The 22,456-nt window shown below is 38.6% G+C and overlaps 1 protein-coding gene across 6 annotated transcripts in view; it reads left to right on the forward strand.

Annotated features, from left to right (window-relative positions):
* ptprk (protein tyrosine phosphatase receptor type K) overlaps positions 1–22,456 on the forward strand; it is a 673,497-nt gene that overhangs the window by 544,351 nt on the left and 106,690 nt on the right. For all 6 annotated transcript variants that reach the window (XM_041187665.1, XM_041187666.1, XM_041187669.1 and 3 more), the window contains exon 14: positions 4,392–4,530. In XM_041187665.1, coding sequence (XP_041043599.1) covers positions 4,392–4,530 — 139 coding nt within the window. The remainder of the gene's footprint in view (positions 1–4,391; positions 4,531–22,456) is intronic.

Raw genomic sequence — 22,456 nt, forward strand, 5'->3', positions numbered from 1 at the left:
AACCTGATGTTTATTCATCATTTAAACAGAAGAGGAATTTCTGCAGTTTTCCTTCTCATTGAAAGGACAAAGAAACTAATAAATGAAATTTATTGGGTTAATGTAATTTCAATCACAGATATTGTAGTCTGGTGACAAATGCTTCTAGTGATCACTCCAGGGCAAACAATCCTCTTCCCTCAGTAAGGGGAAACTTGTTTTTCTCATGCCACTGAAAAGAAAGAAATGAGGACAGCTTTCCAGCTAATTTACCAGCAGCCCAGAGTTTTGCTTCGTGGGGATTTAGTAGCTTCTTGGATATAAATATTATTTATGGATATTTTAGTTTCACTATAAAGTTAGCTAACATTGCCAGTATATCTCTGAACTGGGTTGTGTTGTAGACTTTGATGGATTGTTGAACTTCAGAGTTTAAGGGGTTTTGTGCAGAACGATACCATAATTACTGGAGATGAAATTGTTCTTATATGTGCAATATTCCAAACCAAGTGTATTAAAATTCTCTGATATGAAATGTACTTTTTGACATGTTCTTGATCAAGAAAAAATCTCAGATTTAATCAAAAGGAAAATATGGCCATTGCTGGAATCCTGAATTAAAAGCAGAGAAGACCGGAAACTCTAGGCAGGTCAGGTAGCACCGAGAAGAGAAAAACAGATCTAATGTTTCAGGTTGTTGTCCTTTCATCTGTTTTTATTCAAGATTTAATGTTGATTCATAAGTTGGTTGGAGCATCAGTTATGTTAAACTTTGACTTTCATGTTAAGTCATGGTCAATCTGTCTCTGCATTAAGAGTAGTGTGCTTTAGCAAGATGGAAACCAAACACTAACTTGTTTGTCAAATTAACCTGTTTCAAATGTAATCTTAAAATTCATACATACACGAAAATGAGTTTAATTCAGCATCATTTGTAGTACTCAGTGGACAAGTGTGAAGTAGAACAGCAATAAGAGGAGAGGCTTTGCTGCCCCCTACAGGACTGATTTTTACTGACTTGTTGATTGAATTTGCATTTATGAAATTAATAAGAAATTTGTTTATGGAATTATGGATAGTTGTAAAATTCTTTCACATGGTAGTTTTTTATTGCATTTTGTGTCTGGTCATTGAACTTTGTAACTTAGTGAAATGATCTGATAGACTGAATAAACCTGCACACAACTCACTGCCTCTCAGCAGAGAGCATTTCCTTGTGTTACCATAAATTGTCATTCATGTTTATGGAACAAGGCATAGCAATGTCATCAAAATAGTGAAGAAGTTCATGCATCTGTGGCTGCATGTCTCTATCGTACAACAGTAACCACTTCAGTTATATTGGGGTTTTTAAATATAACATAAGCAGGAGTGCTGGTTCCCTTTACTGCAAGCTTCAATGCTTATTTTAGCCATTTTGCATTAAATTTTTGCTTTATTAATGCCTGTTTAACAGAAGTAAAACTAGAATAAAATTGACTACAAAAACAATGGAATATGTTTTTCTCCATTCACTAATGTGAGCACAAAAATTATTAAAAACATAATAATACAAAGCTGGAAAACCCCGCTTAATCACAACTTTTTAAACAAAATAGCTCTAGTGTGGAAGGTTATTATTTCATCTCTAATGGATTAACTCTAGCACTATTTACAGAATTTGGTACACTAGGTGGGTAAAGAAACAATTTTATTTGAGAGAAAACATTGTTCTTGCAAATTTATAATACAAAATGTAGGAATAACACAGCCTATAGTTTAATAGTCGCTTTGTTGAGTAGTGTTGTACATGTTAAAGTTTGTAAAGATTTTTGAAGTATATTTGAGATTCTATATGTGAAAGTTCAATGCAGAAAGAATTAGGGGTAAATCTATGAAGTGAAGCAGTATTTGCATATAATCAATTTTTTTTGAAAAATGGAACTGAGCAGCTTAGTTTGACAGCTTTTTCTGCAGTTAATAAGAATAGTTGCAAGGTGAAAGGTTTCGTTTCAGCAATATTTGATCACTCACTGTTCACTTTTTGGAGGCGCAGAAGTAATTTACACTGTTTCACTTTCAATTTCAATTAAACATTTTTCATACACTGTAAACATATTCACTTCTGAATTCTGTATCCCCTTTGGGCTGAGATGTGAAGGTCCTATGGAGGCAGGACCAGGAGCAAAATCAGAAAATAACACTGACATAACATAACATCAGCTACTCATGTGTTCCCACTTCTGAATGATCTTGCCAACTGGGGGAGTGACGTTGTCACCAACAGCATCTTCCTGATGACAGTCAGGGCCCTTGCTGAGTTCGAGCTTGGAATTAAACTGGAGGTGGCCTTTCAGCAGCAGGTTGGGGGTACCATTGACACCTTCTCGCCACTATCACCAAACAGACCCACTGGGAAGCGACAGCATTTTTAGTATTTTACAATCCAGCAGAGAGTACCTCCATTATGATATATCCTTGAGGTCGCCTGCCTGCCTCAGCAGCGCCCACCTCCCCAGCGCCCACCTCCCCCAATGGTGCTGCCGGCTGGACATTGCAGCAGGCCCTCTGATTAGGTTCCTCACTTCACTGGTCCACCCACTGTCCTTAATTAGACAGGGACTTCAGAGGCGCCTTCTTAATTTGCTGCTTCTAGGAAGATCATGAGCAACATCCTGCTACAACCTCTTCTGGGTTTCCAGTACATAATTGAGCTTGACACTGGGGTCCTGACAGTCTCAGCAAAATCCAGCTTTTATTTTCATTGTGTACTACTTGTTAATGATTAAATAGCAACCCAGACCTCATTCATTAAGTACCAACAAGGGTGATAGAGTTGATTAATGATTAAGGATTACTTTGGTTTCAATTAAGTCTTACAGTTTACACTGAGCGTGGAAAGAAAAAATGGATGCTTGAAACAAGTGCTGTTTCTTTAATAGTAGCTCAGATGTATCACCAATGTCATTAGGTTGAATCGAATATGCTTACAATTTTTTATAAAAATATTTAAACTCTGAATTTGGATCTGCTCAATACATTTCAAAATGACATGCTCAGTTTCACAGGATGAACTTGCCTTTGTAAATTTATACTTAAATTTTGCAAAGGCAAGTTTACCCAGTGAAACTGGAACATGTTAAATTTTGCATATTCCCAAATTAACAAAATTCTCTCAAATTCATACAGCTCAGAGTTATTGTGCTCAAGACAAAATGTGTTTAAATTACTTGGCTCTGTTTGGCTCTGTCAGGTTCTGCGAGGCTCTGTTTGGCACTGCCTGGCTCAGCCAGGCTCTGTTTGCATCTGACTGGTGCTGACTGCATTATAGAAATGAATTATTCTAACTCAAAACAGAAATCATCGGAAAGTACATGTACTTGGTCAACATCTCAGCAAGATAGGTTAGCATTTTGGATGTATCCTTTCATCTCAGTGCCCCACTCACCATATTTCTGGTTATGTAACAATTGATTATTTTTAGGCAAAATATGATGTGTTAGTAACATTATAGATCCATTCAAGCATACTGCACAGATTGGCCAATACAATTCATCCAAAATATCGAGCCATCCCAATGATTCAGCACCTAAGCCAATCCAATGCAATAATTTTGTTTTTCTTATGAGTGGTGATGTACAATTTTAATTGCTGTATTAATTTTAACTTTGGCCTGCCCATTAACAATACAATTAATCTATCATTTACCCCACCAGAATTTAATTGAAGCTTCTTTGCACAAGTATGTTTTAATGCTTACTGCTTGTAATAATAGTGCAGTGGCAAGGTTGATTTAAATTTTCTCTTAAAAATTGATCAAAGTGTCATTTAGGATTAGAATATAAATTTTACTGTGAAAATAATTTTGATTAATGCTTGAACCTGTAGTATGCCAAATGCACTTTATGTATAATTTATGTTGCTAAGCAATAATACTTCAAATTCTTATTTGTAGCTATGCCTAATTTAAAAAAACAAACTGATAAATGAGGATTGTAACTCTCTTTTTCATACACTCATTTGACATTGGATGTCTTCATGAGAATGGCATCTGTATGTAAATTCATAATTTTGAAATTCATGACTTCTTAAGTTGACCAAATTGAATTATTTTCAATACAAGTTGTGCTACAATTTTTAATGCAACTGCAGAGAATTTTTAAAACAATACTAATGCTATATATTTTCTTAAATTCATCACCCTTGTTCTTTATTACTAAAATTATTATAAAAATCAGATTTCCTATTTGCTGAATTGTTAGGGTAGCAGAAAACTTAACATGGTGAAATGTAATTGTCACAAGTGGGATGAAATGTCTTATGAATTGTACCTGGATTTTTGAAGTGTACTGTATGAAAGTGACATTAAAGATCATTTCCATGTCAGTAATAATTACCTGCTTTCATGCAAATACTTCTTCTGAATAATTTAGCAGCCACAACTGAAGAACCTGAGGTGGTCCCTGACCCTGTCAAGCAAACTGATCGGGTAGTGAAAATAGCTGGAATCAGTGCTGGAATTCTGGTTTTCATCCTCCTCCTCCTGGTTGTGGTAATGATCGTCAAGAAAAGGTACAAAATTGCTCTGATATATTAGTGCTCATATATCTAGAATGAATGCAACTATTAATTGACCTGTTACTTAAAAACTAGTACCCATTTCTGAAGCAGTATAAAATAACTGAAGGATAATTGTGTTCTGTAAAAAGGTTTGCTTTTTTTAAAAGTTCTGATTACTTGATGTAGTAAAACCACAGTGCTGCACAAAAACAAGGAAAAACTAACTAGAATACATATTGCTTCTTATTTTATTTAAGAAAGAATAAATAAAGAATGGATGACACCCATTTCAAAAAGGCAAAAGGAAGTAGACTTGGCCAGCTCTTGAGATCTGAATTATAAATGACATAGATTTGGTAAACCTTTGTGGTCCTAGGTCCTGAAAATGGTTTTCCCTCCTATACATGTGAGCTTGCCTCCAAACCAACCATGACTTGACTATATTGTAAAAAAATCAACTGATTATTGGGTAATCAAATTGGGTAGTTTTCTAACATCATATTGCTGGTGGGGAATCCTGCCTGAAAATGTGAAATTTTCCAAGCATTTGCATTAAACAAATTTCTGATATGCCCTTCCAGTGGGCAAAGCCACCGATCAGGAAGATACAGTAGAAAGTTACCCTGTTAACTCTTCGAAAGTCAGACATTTCTATGAAGTCTGAGAGGCAACATAGCTGGAAGTTATGCTTTCACCTGTGGGTGAGATGATCAACGCTTTTGCCTTTGTGGGCTGCATAAGTACAATGAGGAAGGAATGGATTTTCCTCCAAATTAAAAAACTTAATTAATTTGATAAAATATTTTGAAATTAAGCAGGGAAGGATAAAGTAGCAGAGATGTTGGCTTGGCTCACCAGCTGGGAGTATGACAGAATGACTTGGTATAGGGAGGAAACCTTATCAAAAGGACAGTAAGAGAGCGGTATAAGTAGGGAATAGAAGAGAAGACTTGGAGCAAGGTGAGGTGGAAAAAGGTCAGGAGATGGATAGGAAATGGTTTTAGGGAGCAGGCTGCAAAACGGGGAGAGATGACACAAGAACTATCAGAGGGCCTGATGTGAAAACAAAATTGGTCATGAAGAGGTTATATTGTTTAAAAATATGGCACAGATTTTTGTGGGGTGGGAGGGTTGTATCCAGAAAATGCATTGGGGGTTCCCCCACCCTGGCACCACCACTACCACCACCACTCCAGAAGTTCCCATGTGAGGGCTGCACAGGAATTGCCTGGAGACTTTAAACTTCCAATGGGCAGTTACCCTGTACTGGGAACAATCCGACATTCCAATTTAAATCAGAGACTTCGGATGTATTTGACTCTCTAAGCAGAATAGTTACTCACGAAAAGTTAGAAAGATTAAAACCACTTAACTCCTGGATAACTATAGTACTGAACCCCCATGAGAGTCTCCTGCTGTCCCGCAACCCCCCCCCGCCCAATTGCCCACCCAGCCCCCCTCTCACTGGACCCCATCCCCCAACTACCCTCTTGACCCCATGCCAACCACCCTACCGACCTTCCCTGTGGCACCCCCCCAACACCCCGACCACCCATTCCAACAGCCCCTTCTCCCTGACCATCCAACCCTCGCCCTCCTCACCACCTCAGACCATCGACATCCTCCCCTCACCCTGACCACCTTTACCTCTCACCCCACTTAGCTTACATACTCACCTTCTCCCTGGCTTCTCAAAGTGACTGGTAACTTTAGACTTATAGATTTACAGCAGCTGGTGTGATTAAAAAGGTGGCATAGCTTATTTCCTCCAATTCTGCTGCCCTGCACCGAAAGGAGTCTGGACCTGCTGCACAACACGTTTCACACCAGGCCTGAGACTGAAGTCCCAGTGAGTAAAAAGGAGCAGATTGACAATCAGATGGTGATTGCCACTCCACCGAATTTCTGTCCCAATGTTTTAAATATTATAGTGGTGATGGGGTGGGGGCAGAGCAAGAGATGGCATTCTCTTCTTTCCAACAAAATTGGATTTTTAAAATCAATGTATCAAAGCGATGTCTTTATAGTCATATTTCCTGACTAAAAGTAGAGAAGAAAGATTGCAAGCATGAATTGCAGGGTGATATATAGCTAGAGTCAAAGTGGGGTTTGGATCAAAGGGCAGCCAAATTCCAGAGAGGAGCAGGACCATGCAAGTTTTGAATATATAAGGGCTGAAAATCTGCAGTCTGCTCTGCAACTTCTGAACTATTGTATATCGTACCTGTGAGACCTACCTTGTCAAAGTTCTTGGGATCAGGCAGTTTAAATATGTGAATGATTAAAATGCCATATAGGAACAGGAGTAGGTCATTTAGCCCCCTTAGGCCCGTTCTGCTATTCATTGAGATCAGGGCTGATCTGTGACCTAACTCCATATACCTGAACCACCATATGCCTTAATATCGTAACAAAAATGTATCAGTCTCAGATTTAAAATTAACCATTGACCTAGCAACAATTGTCATTTGTGGAAGAGAGTTCCAAACTACTATCACCCTTTGCATGAAGAAGCATTTCCTAATTTCGCTCCTGTAAGGTCTGGCTTTAATTTTTAGACTGTGCCCTCTAGTCCTAGAATTGCCAAAGAACAGAAATGGTTTCTCTCTGTCTACTTTATTTGTTCACTTTAAAATCTTGAAACCTTGAAGCATATCACCTTGTAATCTTCTAACTTCTAGGGGATATAGCCAGTGTTCCTGCACAGAATGAACACAATTTACTCCTTTCAGTTGCCCAGCAAAAGAAGTTTAAAGGGCCCACATACTTAAATGAATAGGCTACTCACAACAAAAATAAATGAAGGAAACTTTTAATGCAAGCCTAGTTTGTGTAACCTCTCCTCCATAATTTAATCCTTGTAGACCAGGTATCCTTCCAAGGCCAATATGTTCTCCCTAAGTTTTAGTACCAGGGGCACTTTGGCATCAGTCAATACCTGTAAGATTGGGTGGGGGTGTTGCCAGCTATAAGAACAGGTGTTTGTGCCAGAGCCATGGGGGGTGGGTCATGTACTACTGGAGCCTCTCTGGTAACGGGAAGCCAAGCCACTGAGAAGCGATCACGATGCACATGTACAGATGCATACAGCGCATGTGCAAAATTCACTGATACACAATACAGGATAAACAGCATGGTGGCAACACGGGATGAACAGAGGGACAATTCTGTATTTCACAGGAAAGTCGGTCACCCTGTGTAGTACCCAGAACTGCTCACAGAACTCCTAACCAGGACTTCGTATAGCAAGGCATAACTTCTACCTTTTTATATGGTAGCCCTCTGGCTGCAAAGGCCAGCATTCAATTAGCCTTTTTGATTTATTTTTTGTACCTGTTCAAGACATTTTAATGGTATATACCTGGACACTCAAGTCTCTTTGAATCTCCACTGTTTCTGGGGGCAACATTTTCCCCCCTTCAGGGGGGATGTATGGGAGCAGGCGTGGGCGGGCGTGTTTTCGATCGTCACCCCTGGTCGGGCGCTATTTTACATGAGCAGTCCAATTAAGGCCCGCCCAGAGTGACGTCCGCCAGGAAGCGTTGTGCATTCCCTGTGCGGGCAGGGGGGGGTGGTATTCCCTGAGCTGAGAGTGTGCTCTTTCGCGCATGCGTGCGAAAGAATGCACACACCTCCCTGAGGCAAAGTGCTGCCTCAGGGAGATCAGCTCAGGTTTGAAACATTAAATAAAGATGAAAAAAAAAAATTACTGACATGTCCCCTCATGTGCCATTGTCACATGAGGTGGGACATGTCAATTTTTTTTGTTTAGAGATTTTATAAAAATTTTAATAACCTCATGAAACCTCATCCCACTCGTGGATGAGGTTTCATGTTTTTTCAGAAGCCCGTCTGGGTTCCCGGCCTGTCCACCAACCTTAAGGTTGGATGGGCAGGCCCATTAATCATGTTAGTTATTTTTTTAATGGCCTTAATAGGTCTTTAACAGTTCAGCAGGCATGCAGCCAATTCGGCTGCGCGCCCGCCGAACCCAAAATCTAAATGATGCGCAGTGACGTCGGGACAAACACCCGACATCACTGTGTGTCATTTTACGTATCGGCAAGTGGGGTCCACCCCCCTGCTCGCCGACCAGAAGATATAGCCCTAGATTTCCACCATTTGGAAAGTGCGCTATTGTATACTTTTTAGGTCCAAAGTGAAATGATTTCACATTTGCTTCCATTGAAAACCATTTGTCAATGTTTTTGTCCATTCATTTAATCTATCAGTATCTCTCATTTTTTTGCCTTGATCTGCACTGCATAAAATGTCATCTTCATGTTATCAGCAAATTTGAATATGTGGCTTTCTATTCCATCTAAGTCGTTTGTAAATGCAGTAAATCATTGCGGCTCCAACACAGATCCTTGTAGGACACAGAGATAAAAACAAAAAACTGCGGGTGCTGGAAATCCAAAACAAAAACAGAAATACCTGGAAGAACTCAGCAAGTCTGGCAGCATTGGCGGAGAAGAGCAAAGTTGATGTTTCGAGTCCTAATGACCCTTCAACAGAACTAAGTAGAAATAGGAAAGGGGTGAAATATAAGCTGGTTTGGGGGGGAGGCAGTGTGGGAAGAAGGGTGGGGTGGGTGGTTGTTGGGACAAGCAAGCAGTGATAGGAGCAGATAACCAAAAGATGTCACAGACAAAAGAACAAAGAGGCGTTGAAGGTGGTGATATTATCTAAAAGAATGTGCTAATTAAGAATGGAGAGCAGGACAAACAAGCTAGCTCTAGTGGGGGTGGGGTGAAATAAACTATGGGTGGAATACATTTAAAAATAATGGAAATAGGTGGGAAAAGAAAAATCTCTATAAATTATTGGAAAAAACAAAAGGGAGGGGTAAAAAAATGGAAAGGGGGTGGGGATGGAGGAGGGAGTTCAAGATCTAAAGTTGTTGATTATTTTCCAATAATTTATATAGATTTGTATTTCTGTTTTTGTCCTTGTAGGACAACACTGATCACATCCTGCTCATTAACATACTTGCCAGTTATCTGTACCCTTTGTCTCTCGCCACTCAATTAATATCCTAGCCAGGTCAATAATTTGCCTTCAATTCCAAGAGCTTCAACTTTAGCTAACTATTTCTTATGAGGGAATTTATTACATTCCTTCTAGAAGCCTCATCCATAGACGTTTTCCTGTCCAAAGATTCAGTCAGATTCATCAAGCTTGACTACCCTTTACAAATCCATGCTGACCCTCTCTGATCAACTCAAAACTTTCAAGATATTCAGTCACCCCATCCTCAATTATGTACGCTAGAAATTTCCCAGCAACAAATATTAGGCTCACTGCTCGATAAATTCACTAGTCTTCCTCTCTCAACTTCCTTAAACAGCAGAGTGATATGCACAGTTTTCCAAGCTAAATGAATGGTTCCTGAATATCAAGAACTTTGAAGATTATAGTTAGGGCATTTGCAGTTTTTCACCAACTCCCTTTAAAACCTTGGGATGGGAATGACCTGGTCCTGAGGATTTATCACTGTTTAGTGCTATTATTTTCTTAATTACATTTCCTTCATTGTTATTTTTGGTGAATTCCTATCCCTGACTCAGAATTAGCTTTCATGGGATGCCTGGCATAATTAATTACCTCTTCTGCTAAATACTAATGCAAAAAAATTATTCAGCATGGGTTAAACATTTCCTTTTCTTTATTGACAATATCACCATTCAGTTTTCAAGGGTGCACAGTGCTTCTGACCACACTCATGGAAACATGGAAACCATTCAGCGCATCATAGCTGAGCTGGCTCTTTGAAAGAACAGTTGTGCTTAGTCCCACATCCCTGTTTTATGTCCATACTCCTGTAAATCCTTTATCCTCAGTACCTGTACAATACCTTTTTTCCAATTATTTATGGAATCAACTTTAGTACTTACTCAGGTAGAGTGTTCCAGATCTCACTCAGTGAAAGCATTTCTCCTCCTCTGCCCTCTAGATTTCTTGCCAGTGACTTTAAATTTATGACCTCCGGTTATTGAACTACTCTATCAAAATCTCTCAATCTTGAAAACCTCGATTAGGTCACCTAACCTTCTCCCTCCCAAGGAGGACAGTCCCAACTTGGCCAGACTCTCCTCATAACTGAAGTTCCTCATTTCTGCTAGCATCCTAATGTAATTGTGATTTTTTTGTGGGATTTTGATGTCCCTTGCAAGTTTCTTTTTATACTCCCTGTTCGTAGCTCTTACAGTCGGTTTTGCCACTCTTTGTTGTGTTATGACGCAGCAGTTGGTAAAGGCTGAGTTATTTAAAATCCAGAGAGATATTTTAAACAGCTGTCATAACCTATGTTTTCAATTGGTATGTTTGAGATGCAACTATGAATTCAGAAGTGAAACCACCAAGCCTCAAGAGGTTTTTATAAAAATTAAATTAAACAATTATTAATTTAACAAGGTATTAAACACATACACATGTCTACAAATTATTAAATAAATCCCCAAATTAATCACTCCCAGGTAATCTTCCCCAAGGCAACAATAACTCATAGACTTTAAACAGACAGCAGATAAAGCACATTTTATCTTACAAATTCAAAATGAGGTTCCTTTCAATTTGTTTCCTTTATAGATAGCTATAGGTTTACAGGCTGCTTAGATATTTCATCCCTCTGACCAACACAAAACTCTTCTGTATATACCTAGCCTTTCCTTTGAATGCAAATTCTCATTGCATCACCAGGCCCTTGAACTTCACCTCTTCTAACAATAAATCCTCTTTCAGAGTACCAATTTTATTAGTAATATAAACATATTGCTTGGTGTCTCCTAGCTAGGTGCAAGATTTCACCCCCAGTCTGAGTGGTTTATTCAACAAAATGCAAATGCACCCTCTACCTTAATGTTTAACATCTCGAAACTACTCTACATCAAAGCACCCAGGTTAGCTGGTTTTAATCCAGTGATGACACACACACTCACAACCTATTACAATCCAATTTAAAATAATTTCCAAGAACAACATATACATTAATACCTTCATGGCAGTTGATCTTAACACCTTTCCCAGTTGTCAGGATCTCTGCTGTTTTTTGCATTTTTGTATATTTCTACTTTCAGTTTATATTGTCTCTTACCTCTTTATTCATCCAAGGAAAGTGGAACTCTTGCCACATAGGGACATAAACAGGTCCTGATAATTATTTTTTTGAACACCTCCCACTGATCTTTTCATATTTTGCCCATTAACAGATCTGCCCAGCTGACTGTGAAAGTCCCTATCTCATCCCATTGAAGTCAACCTTGTCTAAATCTAGGGCAGAATCTTCTGGCTGGTATGCGGGTGGCGGAGTCCACACACCAGCACTTAAAATGTTGCAGGAGTGTCCCGACGTCAGCGCACGGCATTGCGATGTTTCTGTCGGCAGGCGCTATGCAGCAGGACGTGCGCCCGCCATTAATTAAAGGCCTTGTTAAGGCCATTAACTCTCCAATCGACCAGGATTTTGAGGGGCCCATGCAAACTTAGGGATGACGCACGGGCCCAAAGGGCAGGAGGGTAAATGATTTTTTTACAAACCTCATCCAGTGGCAGGAAGAGGTTTGATTTCGGGTTTAAAAACTTTTAATAAAGTGTTTGTGTTCTTCGCTAACATGTCACATCTCTTGTGACATTTTCACATGAGGGGGACATGTTAATTTTAAAATTTTTCTATTTTTAGAGTTTCACAGAGCTTCAGCGATCTCTTTGAGGCAGCACTTTGCCTCAGGGAGATGTGTGCTCTTTTTCATGCATGCGCTAAAAAGCGCACTCTGGCAGTTGGGGAATTCCCCCCCGCAGCCCCCCTCCCCCCCGGCCCGCACAGGAAGCACATAGCGTTTCCTGTCGGGCGACACGCTGGGCAGGCCTTAATTGGCCCACCCACTTTAAATGGCGGCAGGGCCCATTTCAGCGGCGAAGATCAGCTGCCCGCCCACCGCCGAGTCAGTCGGGCCCAGCCGCCCATCAAGGGCAAAATTCTGCCCCTAGAATCTTGGTAGCATTTTAGCGTTTCTCACTTTCAAAAAATATATTGAAAACCATCATATTATGATTGCTATCTGATAAATAGCCATGCCACTTTAGGCTGTTAACTAAATCTGGCTCACTACTTATTACTAAGTTTAATGTGACATGTCCCCTATTGGCTATAGGACTTATTTCGGCAGAAAACTATCCTGAACACACAAGAAACACCAGCTTTCAAACATGTGCTAACCTGCTTGCCCCAAGCTGTATGAAAAGAATAAAATCCCCCATTAAATCCACTCCACCTATCTGCATGGTTGTCAAATTTTTGCATTTAGAGAATTTACCACTTCACAGCTGCTATCCGGGGGGCTTGTACACAACAACCACTTTAAATCCTTTTTTGTTTCATAATTCTACCCATAATGTATCCACTCACTGATTATCTCTCATTATGTGCTCTCTTACCATTGAAGTGATTTCATTCTTAATCACTAAGGCTATTTTTCCCCCTTAACTCTACCCTTGAACGTCGGGAATTTGTGGCAGGATTTCTCTGCCCCATTTCCATACTGATCCAAAGCTTGCACCTGTATTTGGCTGTAAAGTAGGCTTTTAAGTCTCTCTCAAATGACTTTAGCTAAGGCGGTTCTGCTGAAGGGTCATGAGGACTCGAAACGTCAACTCTTTTCTTCTCCGCCGATGCTGCCAGACCTGCTGAGTTTTTCCAGGTAACTCTGTTTTTGTTTTGGATTTCCAGCATCCGCAGTTTTTTATTTTTAGCTATGGCAAATTCAGCCTGATTGCTTCTCACAAATCTCAATAAGTTTGACTTTCATAGTGGACCTGGATCGCTGTCATTGAAGTAAAGGGCCTAGAAAGGATTGGCAGCTCTGGTTATGTTTGTAGCTGGAGGCTGTATTGCATGTCCTCCCACCTTCAACTATCCCAACTATTCCCACCATTGGTTGTCTTATGTCTAACTTTCCCACACCAACTAAAAAGCCGACAGGCTCTTCAGTAACCAGTTGGATGATTCTTGATGGTCAGACAAATGGTTTTTGTTTTATATCTCCAATATTTTTATAACTGAAGAATAAAACTGTACAAAGATATTAGAAAAAAATGCAGTTTTTGTTTAATGTCCCCTGTGATTTTTTTCCCTAGACTTTCTCATTCCTGTGTCCAAGAGACGATTCTTTAATTCTGTAAACTCCGGGAAAGTCCTGGAGAGTTGACAACTCTTGTCCCCAATTAAGTCAACAATACCTGTTCTTATAATAGCTACAAGTCCTAAACGTCATAATCTTTCATTTCTCTTTACAGATGTTGACTGACTTGCTATGTATTTCCAGCATTTTATTTCTAGCCATTTCAGATTACCAACATTTGCAATTTATTTCTTCTTATTTATCAATAATGTCTCATTTTACTTTGTTCTATTTAAAAAATATCATAGATCACAAATGCGTTAGTTAACATATACATATGGTCATTGAGATCTCTTGGCTAGTTATAAGACCTCATTCCTGAAGTGCACAGATTAATCATACTTTTGTTTGAGATTTATGAGACATTACACACAATGCACAAGTTCCCACTGTAATACTATATTGCATTTTCAAGACGGATTCAAAACCACCATTACTACACAATCTAAAGTTAGTTATAAAAACACTACAATGTAAGCAGTACACCAATTCTGTTACAAAACATAAACGTACGTACAACCACCAATGGATAATTATCCTTGTTGATAGTAGGATCTTCTGATGAGACAGCTGGCCAAGTCATCTCCTGCTTCCTGCAGCTTCACGCAAAGTTATGCATCTACCTAAATTAAACAACGTGGTAGTTGGACTTTCATTCCCAGGTGTTTGGCCAAATCACGCTATTCTGAAGGCAGTAAAAAGTGCTGTTTTTACAACATCTTTTTACCCCTTTATTTCAAGAGTGGGCCTCTAATACAACCTTACTGTCCTGTGAAAATTCTCCTTAATGAGACATATCCAATGGGGCGTTGAGATTTTTGCTTAAACTATGGTATTAAAACCCAACCTGTAAGTCAGTTACTAATCATATGAATCAAGAGTAGTTTCTCAGCTTTGGCTTAGTGGCCTTAGGCTAGATAACAGCTCCTGGGAAAGCACAGCACTCTTGTTTTCCTTAGCAGTTAGTCTCAGAAATTCACTTATCCAAATCTTTCCTTATCTGTGATGTAGGCGGGATTCAACCTCCTTCCCCGAGACCCCGGGTTGATCTGGCTTTCGTGTGGAGCATCTGACCTCTTAACTATGGCTCAGACCAGGTCTCAGGTCAGGACAAATAACTCAGGACGTCCGTTGTTTGGATTCTCAAACAAGACGGTTTTTTCAAGCTTGTACAAGCCTATGCAGGGAGAGCAGCCTCTTAGTCCATCATGGGGCTGTCTCATAACTTTTATACTTTTTCTTATCACAATACATTTGAGTACATTTAAATATATCCACTTGGTAACCGACACACAGGTGCCATGTTAAAACTATCCTATTGAGTGCATAAGCATGCGATTCTGCTAACCAATTATTCTAAAGGGTGTATACGTAATTATCTAATCCAATCAAAATTAAAACGTACGCAAGACCTTGGTTCTCACAACTCAAGACTGCTGGTGTTTCATCAAAGACCCCTCTGTCCATTGTATGTTTTCCCATATCTAAGCTAAAACCACCTGCCCCTTCCCTATCTAAGAGAGGAGTATACCTAAACTAACTTTATGTTATGTTTTATCTCCAGTCCAGCTCTCAAGGCTTCAACACACCATTTTACCACTTGAATGGTTCTGTCTGTGCCTAGATATTAGCTCATCTCTCGAAACTTTGTAAATCACACAAAACTCAAAGCTCCTTAGTGTGCAATATCCATCTGCTTACCCTGGAGATTTTAGGGTTTTTCAGTAAATTCTTAGTCTTCTCTTTTGGCATTTTTAATTTTCCCCTAACAGTGGAAAGGCAGTTTGCAGTATTCAGCATTTTGTTTTACTTTTTAAGAAATCCCTTGACCTTCCAAAGGATGCTGGTCAAAAATTTGGCCAACCTTTGAGTTTCATCAAGCTACGTTAAACCAATTTTCTTCCACGATCTGAGAGGGTTGTAGAGGATTTTTCCATATTCTTTCTTTTGCTGGACATCAGATTTTTTTTTGGCTGTTTTCCTCTCCCAGAAGATTACATGGCTGCTGGAAGATAGGTGCCTAGGCTTCAGCCACCATCAGTCTGGGATAAACTTGTTAGGCCAGCTGGTCTTTTCTTGCCCACTGTTTCATATGTTCATAAAGAGGATTTCCTTTTTTGTTTATTCATCTACAGGACCTTCCAATGCATTTTCAACAAATAGTATAATGCTCTGGTAAATAGGAATGTACCTTACTAGTCCTAAGAATGAATGTCCCCCAAATCATTCAAATGCCCCATCCATGCCTTCAAATATCTATCCAATGATCAATTGAATCTGCATTCATTGACTCCCTCAGTGGCATGGCCTACCTGTTTGCTATCCCCTGCATTAAGTAGTTAATTCTAAATTGTGTGCCTGCCCTCTCCTATGCTTGAGAACAAATTCTAGAGTATGTCACAAACCCATAATGCCTTCAGGATCCTCTGCTTCTATAAGTCTCAGCCAATCTTGAAAATATTATGGAGATTCAATTTAATGCATCTCCCTTATGCTTTCTGGACACCAGAGTAAACCATTCAACCTCCTCTTTTAATTTAGCCAATGCCTGGTGCCAGTTTGGTTGTCTTTTTCTGAAATACCTGCAGTGAATAAGATTATTTACAGTACTCCAGGTACTGTGGGTACCTAACAGCACTGTGGATGTACCTACAGCACATGGACTGCAGCGGTTTGCAAAGGCGGCTTACTGCCATCTTCTCAAGGGCAATTGGGCCTGGACAATAAATGCTGGCCTAGCCAGCAAGTCTACAGCCCATGAAAGAATAACAAAATGTGTATTTGTAAAGGAACTGTAACATAATGGTTATTTTACTGGGCTAGTAATTCAGAAACCTGGACTAATGATTAGCGATATGAATTAAGTATATAAATCTGGAGTGAAAAAACTAGTATGAGAAATAGTGATTATGGAAGTACCCCATTGTTGTAAAACCCATCTGATTCACTAATGCCTCTGAGGGAAGGAAATCTGTAATCTCTACCCAGCTCTGGCCTCTATGTGACTCCAGACCCACAGCAATGTGCTTGACTCTTAACTGCTTTTGAAATTGCCTAGCAAGTCACTCAATTAAAGGCAATTAGGGATGGGCTTGAAATACTGGTCTTGCCAGTGATGCCCATATCCCATGAATAAATTTAAAATAAAAATGTCCTTATACATGCTCATTATCATCTGTAATTTGTTCTCCACACAAGCTGTACATGCTAAGATCCAGTTACGTCTCCTTACTCGTGCCACACACTTGACTATTGGCATCAGTGAGCTATCCATCAATTCTTTCAGGTTTCTTCTGTCTCTTTTGTCCTGTATTTACTATATATTCATTGTTAATTTGTCTCCCTTGATCTCATTGCCTTGAATTTGTCCACATTAAAAATCATTTGACTCTTGGGCCACCTTCCCAGCCTTTGCAAATCTCTTTTAATTTGTTTTGTTTCTTCGTTATTGTTCAACCCCCAACACTATTTGTTGTAACTTGCAGAATTGAATAGTTTTTTCTCTATGTCCATTTATACACATTGTAAACAACTGTCGCTCAGAATGGTGACAACTTGTCCATCAAGCTGCATCTTACTTTGAGTCACAAAGTCTTAATGACGAGACAGAGCACCAGCAGTCAAGGAAAGAAAAGGATGCAAATCCTGCACTATCGATCCCACTACCTCGTGGCACATCCTGTCCATGTGCCCAAAGCTCTGCAGATCAAAAATCAGCCCGTTGAAGACTCATGACAGAAACTCGCAACCCTGAGTAGACATCATTCTTGATTTGAGGGGCAGCAGTGCCCTCATCTTTGTTTCCTGTGACAGCCTACAGTTCAGCCTGTCTCTGTGAGACAGCTCCATTTGCACCTACCATTTGCTCGGTCTATTTTAGCCAATTTTCAATCCACCACAGAAGCTTGCCTCTTATTTCAAGTTGTCTTATTAACTAATTACTTAAACGAAACAGCATCAAACCTTCATTGGAATCTAAATATGGAATTTTTATTGTCAACAAAGTCCATCATTTTCTCAAAGAGCTTCAAATTTGATAGGCAAGAGCTCCCTCCCATAAGTTTATGTTGACTTTCTCTTACCATAGCATATGCTTCTAGGTATTTAATTATCTCCATCCTTCAGGAGGTGTTCTAATATTCTACCCACAATAGATGTGAGGCTTGTAAGGTCGGGCCACCATACCCATTTTTCAAGATTAATTTTATGTTAGCTATTTTCCAATCCTCTGGGAATATTCCCATTTTAATGATTCTCTAAAGATAGCTTCAAGGATGAAACCAAATGCATCAGCCACATCCAAGTCCATCCAGACCTGCTGTTTTATTTTCCTTTGATTTTGTCAGTCTATCAGTGACAGTCTAATTTTAAATTTAGTGCATTCAATTTATGTGCTTGAAAGGCTGCGTGTGATCTGTACTGTAAATAATTGTAAAATTTGCTCTGGTCACTTGATATTATGTCAAGTTTGTGAACAGTGGCAACACTATTTCTTTCTTATAAAATGTTAGATGCAAATATATTTCTAGAAATTCTTAACAGCTCTGTTAATATTCTCTACTATAGCTCTACCCCTCTTTTTAACTATTTTCATAATTTTTAAATCTCGTTTATCTATTTTTTGTAATTGCTGTCATATTCCTGTAGCTTAATATTTGAGATATTTTGGCATTGGTTCCCAAGTTAAAACAAATTATTACTTTCTTTCCTCATGGTAAAATTTATTCATATGCTATGTATAGTATTCCTGAACATCCACTTTTCCTCTCTCTTCACTTCTGATGGTGCTGCCCAGCCTATCCTAGATTTGGTATTGTGCAATGAGAGGGTTTTGTTAATAATCTTGTGCAGGATCCTTTAGGGAACAGTGACCATAACTTGGCAGAAACTTCTTTATTCAGAGATTGGTGAACCTATGGAATTCTCGACCACAGAAGGCTGTGGAGGCCAAGTCACTGAACATATTTAAGAAGGAAATAGATTTCTGGACTCCAAAGGCATCAAGGGTTATGGAGAGAGTGCAGGAGTACAGCATTGAAAAAGAGGATCAGCTATGATCACATTGAATGGTGGACCATGTTCTTGGCGTCGAATGACCTCCTCCTGCTCTTATTTTCTGGCTTTCTAGTCATCTTCGCTCACATTCATTCCGTCAAAATAGGTCTTTCTAAAGCTGAATTTTGCTTTTATAATGCCACCATATTTTGTTCACAATTACCACAGTGTTTCTGCTTTTGATTTTTCTTAATAGCAGGTCTAATTAGAAATCCTGCTTACATGGATTCAATGGCAAGTTGTGCTATGTAACCCTAACCCAGTGTAGGTTCAAGTCACCACACCAAAAGAATCTGTTAAGGTACACTCTTTCCTCTTTAGAAAATAGTTCTCCTCTCTGTTACCCTCCCTCCACAACCAATCAAGTCAGATCGGACAAAACCTTGATAGTTAAGTAATGCTGATTTTTGCAAAGTCGGAGTGACAGAAACTACAAATGCCACTTGCTATCTTCTTGAATACTTGCTAATGCGAGGATTTTCTGAATGTGCCTTCTTCATTCCTGAAGGAGTATTTGATTGACATTTAATCCAACCTTTCTTAATCCTGGCCATCTTTGTTTTTTATCTGGTTATATAATTGTCTTTAGTTTCTGTCATTAATTACATTCCACAGAGAGAGGCTGTGTTGCTGTACTTTGTTCTTCTAAACATCAGTTTAGAGAGAGAGCACCATTGGCATTGCTTGTACATTTAACAATAGCACCTCTCCATGATCTATAAAATCAGATTTTTGTTTAACAAATGTGTAAGATATGCAGTGAGCTTTGATTAACAGTGAGATAAAAGCAAAAACCTGCGGATGCTGGAAATCCAAAACAAAAACAAAAATACCTGGAAAAACTCAGCAGGTCTGGCAGCATCTGCGGAGAGGAGCACAGTTAACGTTTTGAGTCTGAATGACCCTTCAACAGTTCTGTGAAGGGTCATTAGGACTCAAAACATTAACTGTGCTCCTCTCTGCAGATGCTTCCAGACCTGCTGAATTTTTACAGGTATTTTTGTTTTTGTTCTTGATTAACAGTGTGCTGTTGCAGTAGCCATAATTGTACTGCTTTGATAACATGCAGTAATGTAATATTTGTGTTACAAATTACTTGGTCTTTTTTCACATTTTATGTCACCAACCAATGAAATAACTTATTAAAAGTATTGGCCCAAACCATCTTTACATATTGTATTTAAAGTTTATGTTCCAGTGTTTAATGTTGTTGCGTAAGTTACATTTTGCTCTATTTTACATGAAGTAGATGTTCACAAAAGGAGCAAAATATAAACCAAATTTAAAAGCAGTTCACGTTGGTGGACTCTTTGATAGCACATGAACCCATTGATTGTGAATTACAATCAGACCAGCATTATCAAATGATGTTGTACAATCAGATCAGCATTATCAAATGGTGGAGCAGACTTGAATTGTCTACTGGCCTACTCCTCCTCCTATTTCTTATGTTCTTATGTAATTTCCTTCCTATATTTTCTTTGATATTGGCTCAAATTTTGTGATGCTAATAATGTTAAGACTGTAAGCATTTTCCATCATAACTCCATTGAAACTGACAGCAAGTTCCAGAGTTTGCACATGTGCCTGATAACATAACAATCCTGAAGTTGCTGTGGATGATTCCACGATCCTCCAGAGGGTGCATTGTTGAGGTTCCCGAGAGTAGAATCTCTAAGCATTCAGTGAATTGGTGGAAACTTCCACTTTTGTGCCTTAAGTCTTGCTATAAAAACCCATGCAAAATTCACACCTTGAATGAGGTGTAACTTGGGTTGTTAATGGTATACTAACTTCACAATTACTGCTAAACACCCTCACTGTCCCTGAAAATCTAATGTTATAATGGTCAAATGTTGAATTTCTACATTATGATAAAATTTTAATATTTAATTTCAGCTTTTATCTTAATCCAATCATCATTTTATTCCACTACCTGAAAGTTTCAATTAGAAGTGAAGAATGAATTGCTTTTAACTTGTTTGCTGTTGTGAGAATATCTCAATGTAATTGCTGCTTGATGACACTGCTATTGCATGCCTGGCCCCTGGATTTGGCACAAATGTAAACTTCGATCAGGAAAGGATAATTTGTGCCACAGAAATCACTAGCACTTTGTGGGCAGCTTTCTTCAAATCAAGGGTGGGTGCTTTTGCTTCACTGCTGACTGCAAAGTCTAGCCCATAAAATGTAGAAATTTCTTGATATCCTCCTAATCTTGATATAACATTGTGATTTCATTACAATAAAAGTAAGATTGCTACACAGTCATATAATAATTAAAACATAATTAAAATACTGCAAATTATTTTTTGGCACTTGAGTTTTATGATTTAAGTACATTCAACTTATGCTGCTTTAATTGTCTACTTTGTTAATTAATGCTTAATCAAGAAAATATATCCATTTTACCGATATTAATTTTGTTGAATATTAAACTAAAAGGTTTATGTTGAAAATTTCATAGAATCCTATAATTCAGAGCACAAAAGGAAGCCAATTCACCCATTCTGGCTATGTTATTGCCTGCTTTTCAGCTTTCTACTCAAATCACATGTTCAACCCCTTTTTACTGTTCCTATTGCATTTGTCCTTTTCAGGTAATTATCAAAGTCCCATATCAATGAATCCCTGACTCGATAAGCATTTGCCATGTGAAGCATTCCATGTCACAATAACCCACCGTCTTAGGGGAAAAAAAGGCTTCTAACTTCCTTTTCCCCTGTCTCCACCCTCTAGAGTAATGCTGAGCTTCAGCTCCTTGTTGCTGAACTAAATTAGTTGAAACAATCATTTGTAACTTCTCCGCTCAAAATATTCAAATATTGGAGTCATCTCTTAACCTTCTCTATCCCAGTTAAAAAATGTCCAATTTTTGACCCACTTTTGAAACCAAAGGCATTAACCTATATATCTGCTTCCTGTCTGCTAGACATCTCTCTTGCGGTGTGACTACTCTCTCATAAAATGTCTGTTTCTATTAACGAGTCTCTTCAGTGCCATCTTATCAAGCATATTTTGAAAACTCATACAAATAATATCTACTACATTCCGATTATACATTCACCCTGCAATTTCCTCAAGTAATTCAGTTTGAGAAGTATGGACAGCCATCTAAAGATCTATGTTGACTGCGCTGTCTTCTCATTATATGTATCAATCTAATCCATGCTTTTGATTTTTGAATTGTTTTGTGCCATATTTTTTGCTAGAACATATGCATACTAATCCTGCTGATGTTATTTAATTCTGCCACAGCAACTAGGTAATATATTGATATGTTACAAGTATTTAAAGACCAACCAAAAACTTTAATCAGTATTCCTAGTTAGCTGATTAGTGTTGGAACAAAGAACATTGGCAGAAAGGAACAGCTAAGAATCTTGTTGTAAGTGTGCAAGTAATTAAATTTTTTAATATATTGGGAAAACTGACAGAAAAAATAGATACTCTTTTTTTTGCTTAGTTGAAATTGAAATGGTATTTAAATACATCAATACTGTTGCAAGGTTAATTAAGAGGAAAAAAAGTTGTTAATTTAGAAAATGTCAGTTGAGTCAAAATCATTTAAAAATTGTTTTGGCCAGTGACTGATTTCAAGCTAATCAACTGATCATCAATATTGACCTCTTGTCTGACATGATCATCTACATGACGTTGCTGTAATTGATGTAGGTCAAAGTGGCTTTGTTATTTTTAATATC

Source organism: Carcharodon carcharias, chromosome 5 (genome assembly GCF_017639515.1).
Source record: "Carcharodon carcharias isolate sCarCar2 chromosome 5, sCarCar2.pri, whole genome shotgun sequence".
NCBI lineage: Eukaryota > Metazoa > Chordata > Chondrichthyes > Lamniformes > Lamnidae > Carcharodon > Carcharodon carcharias.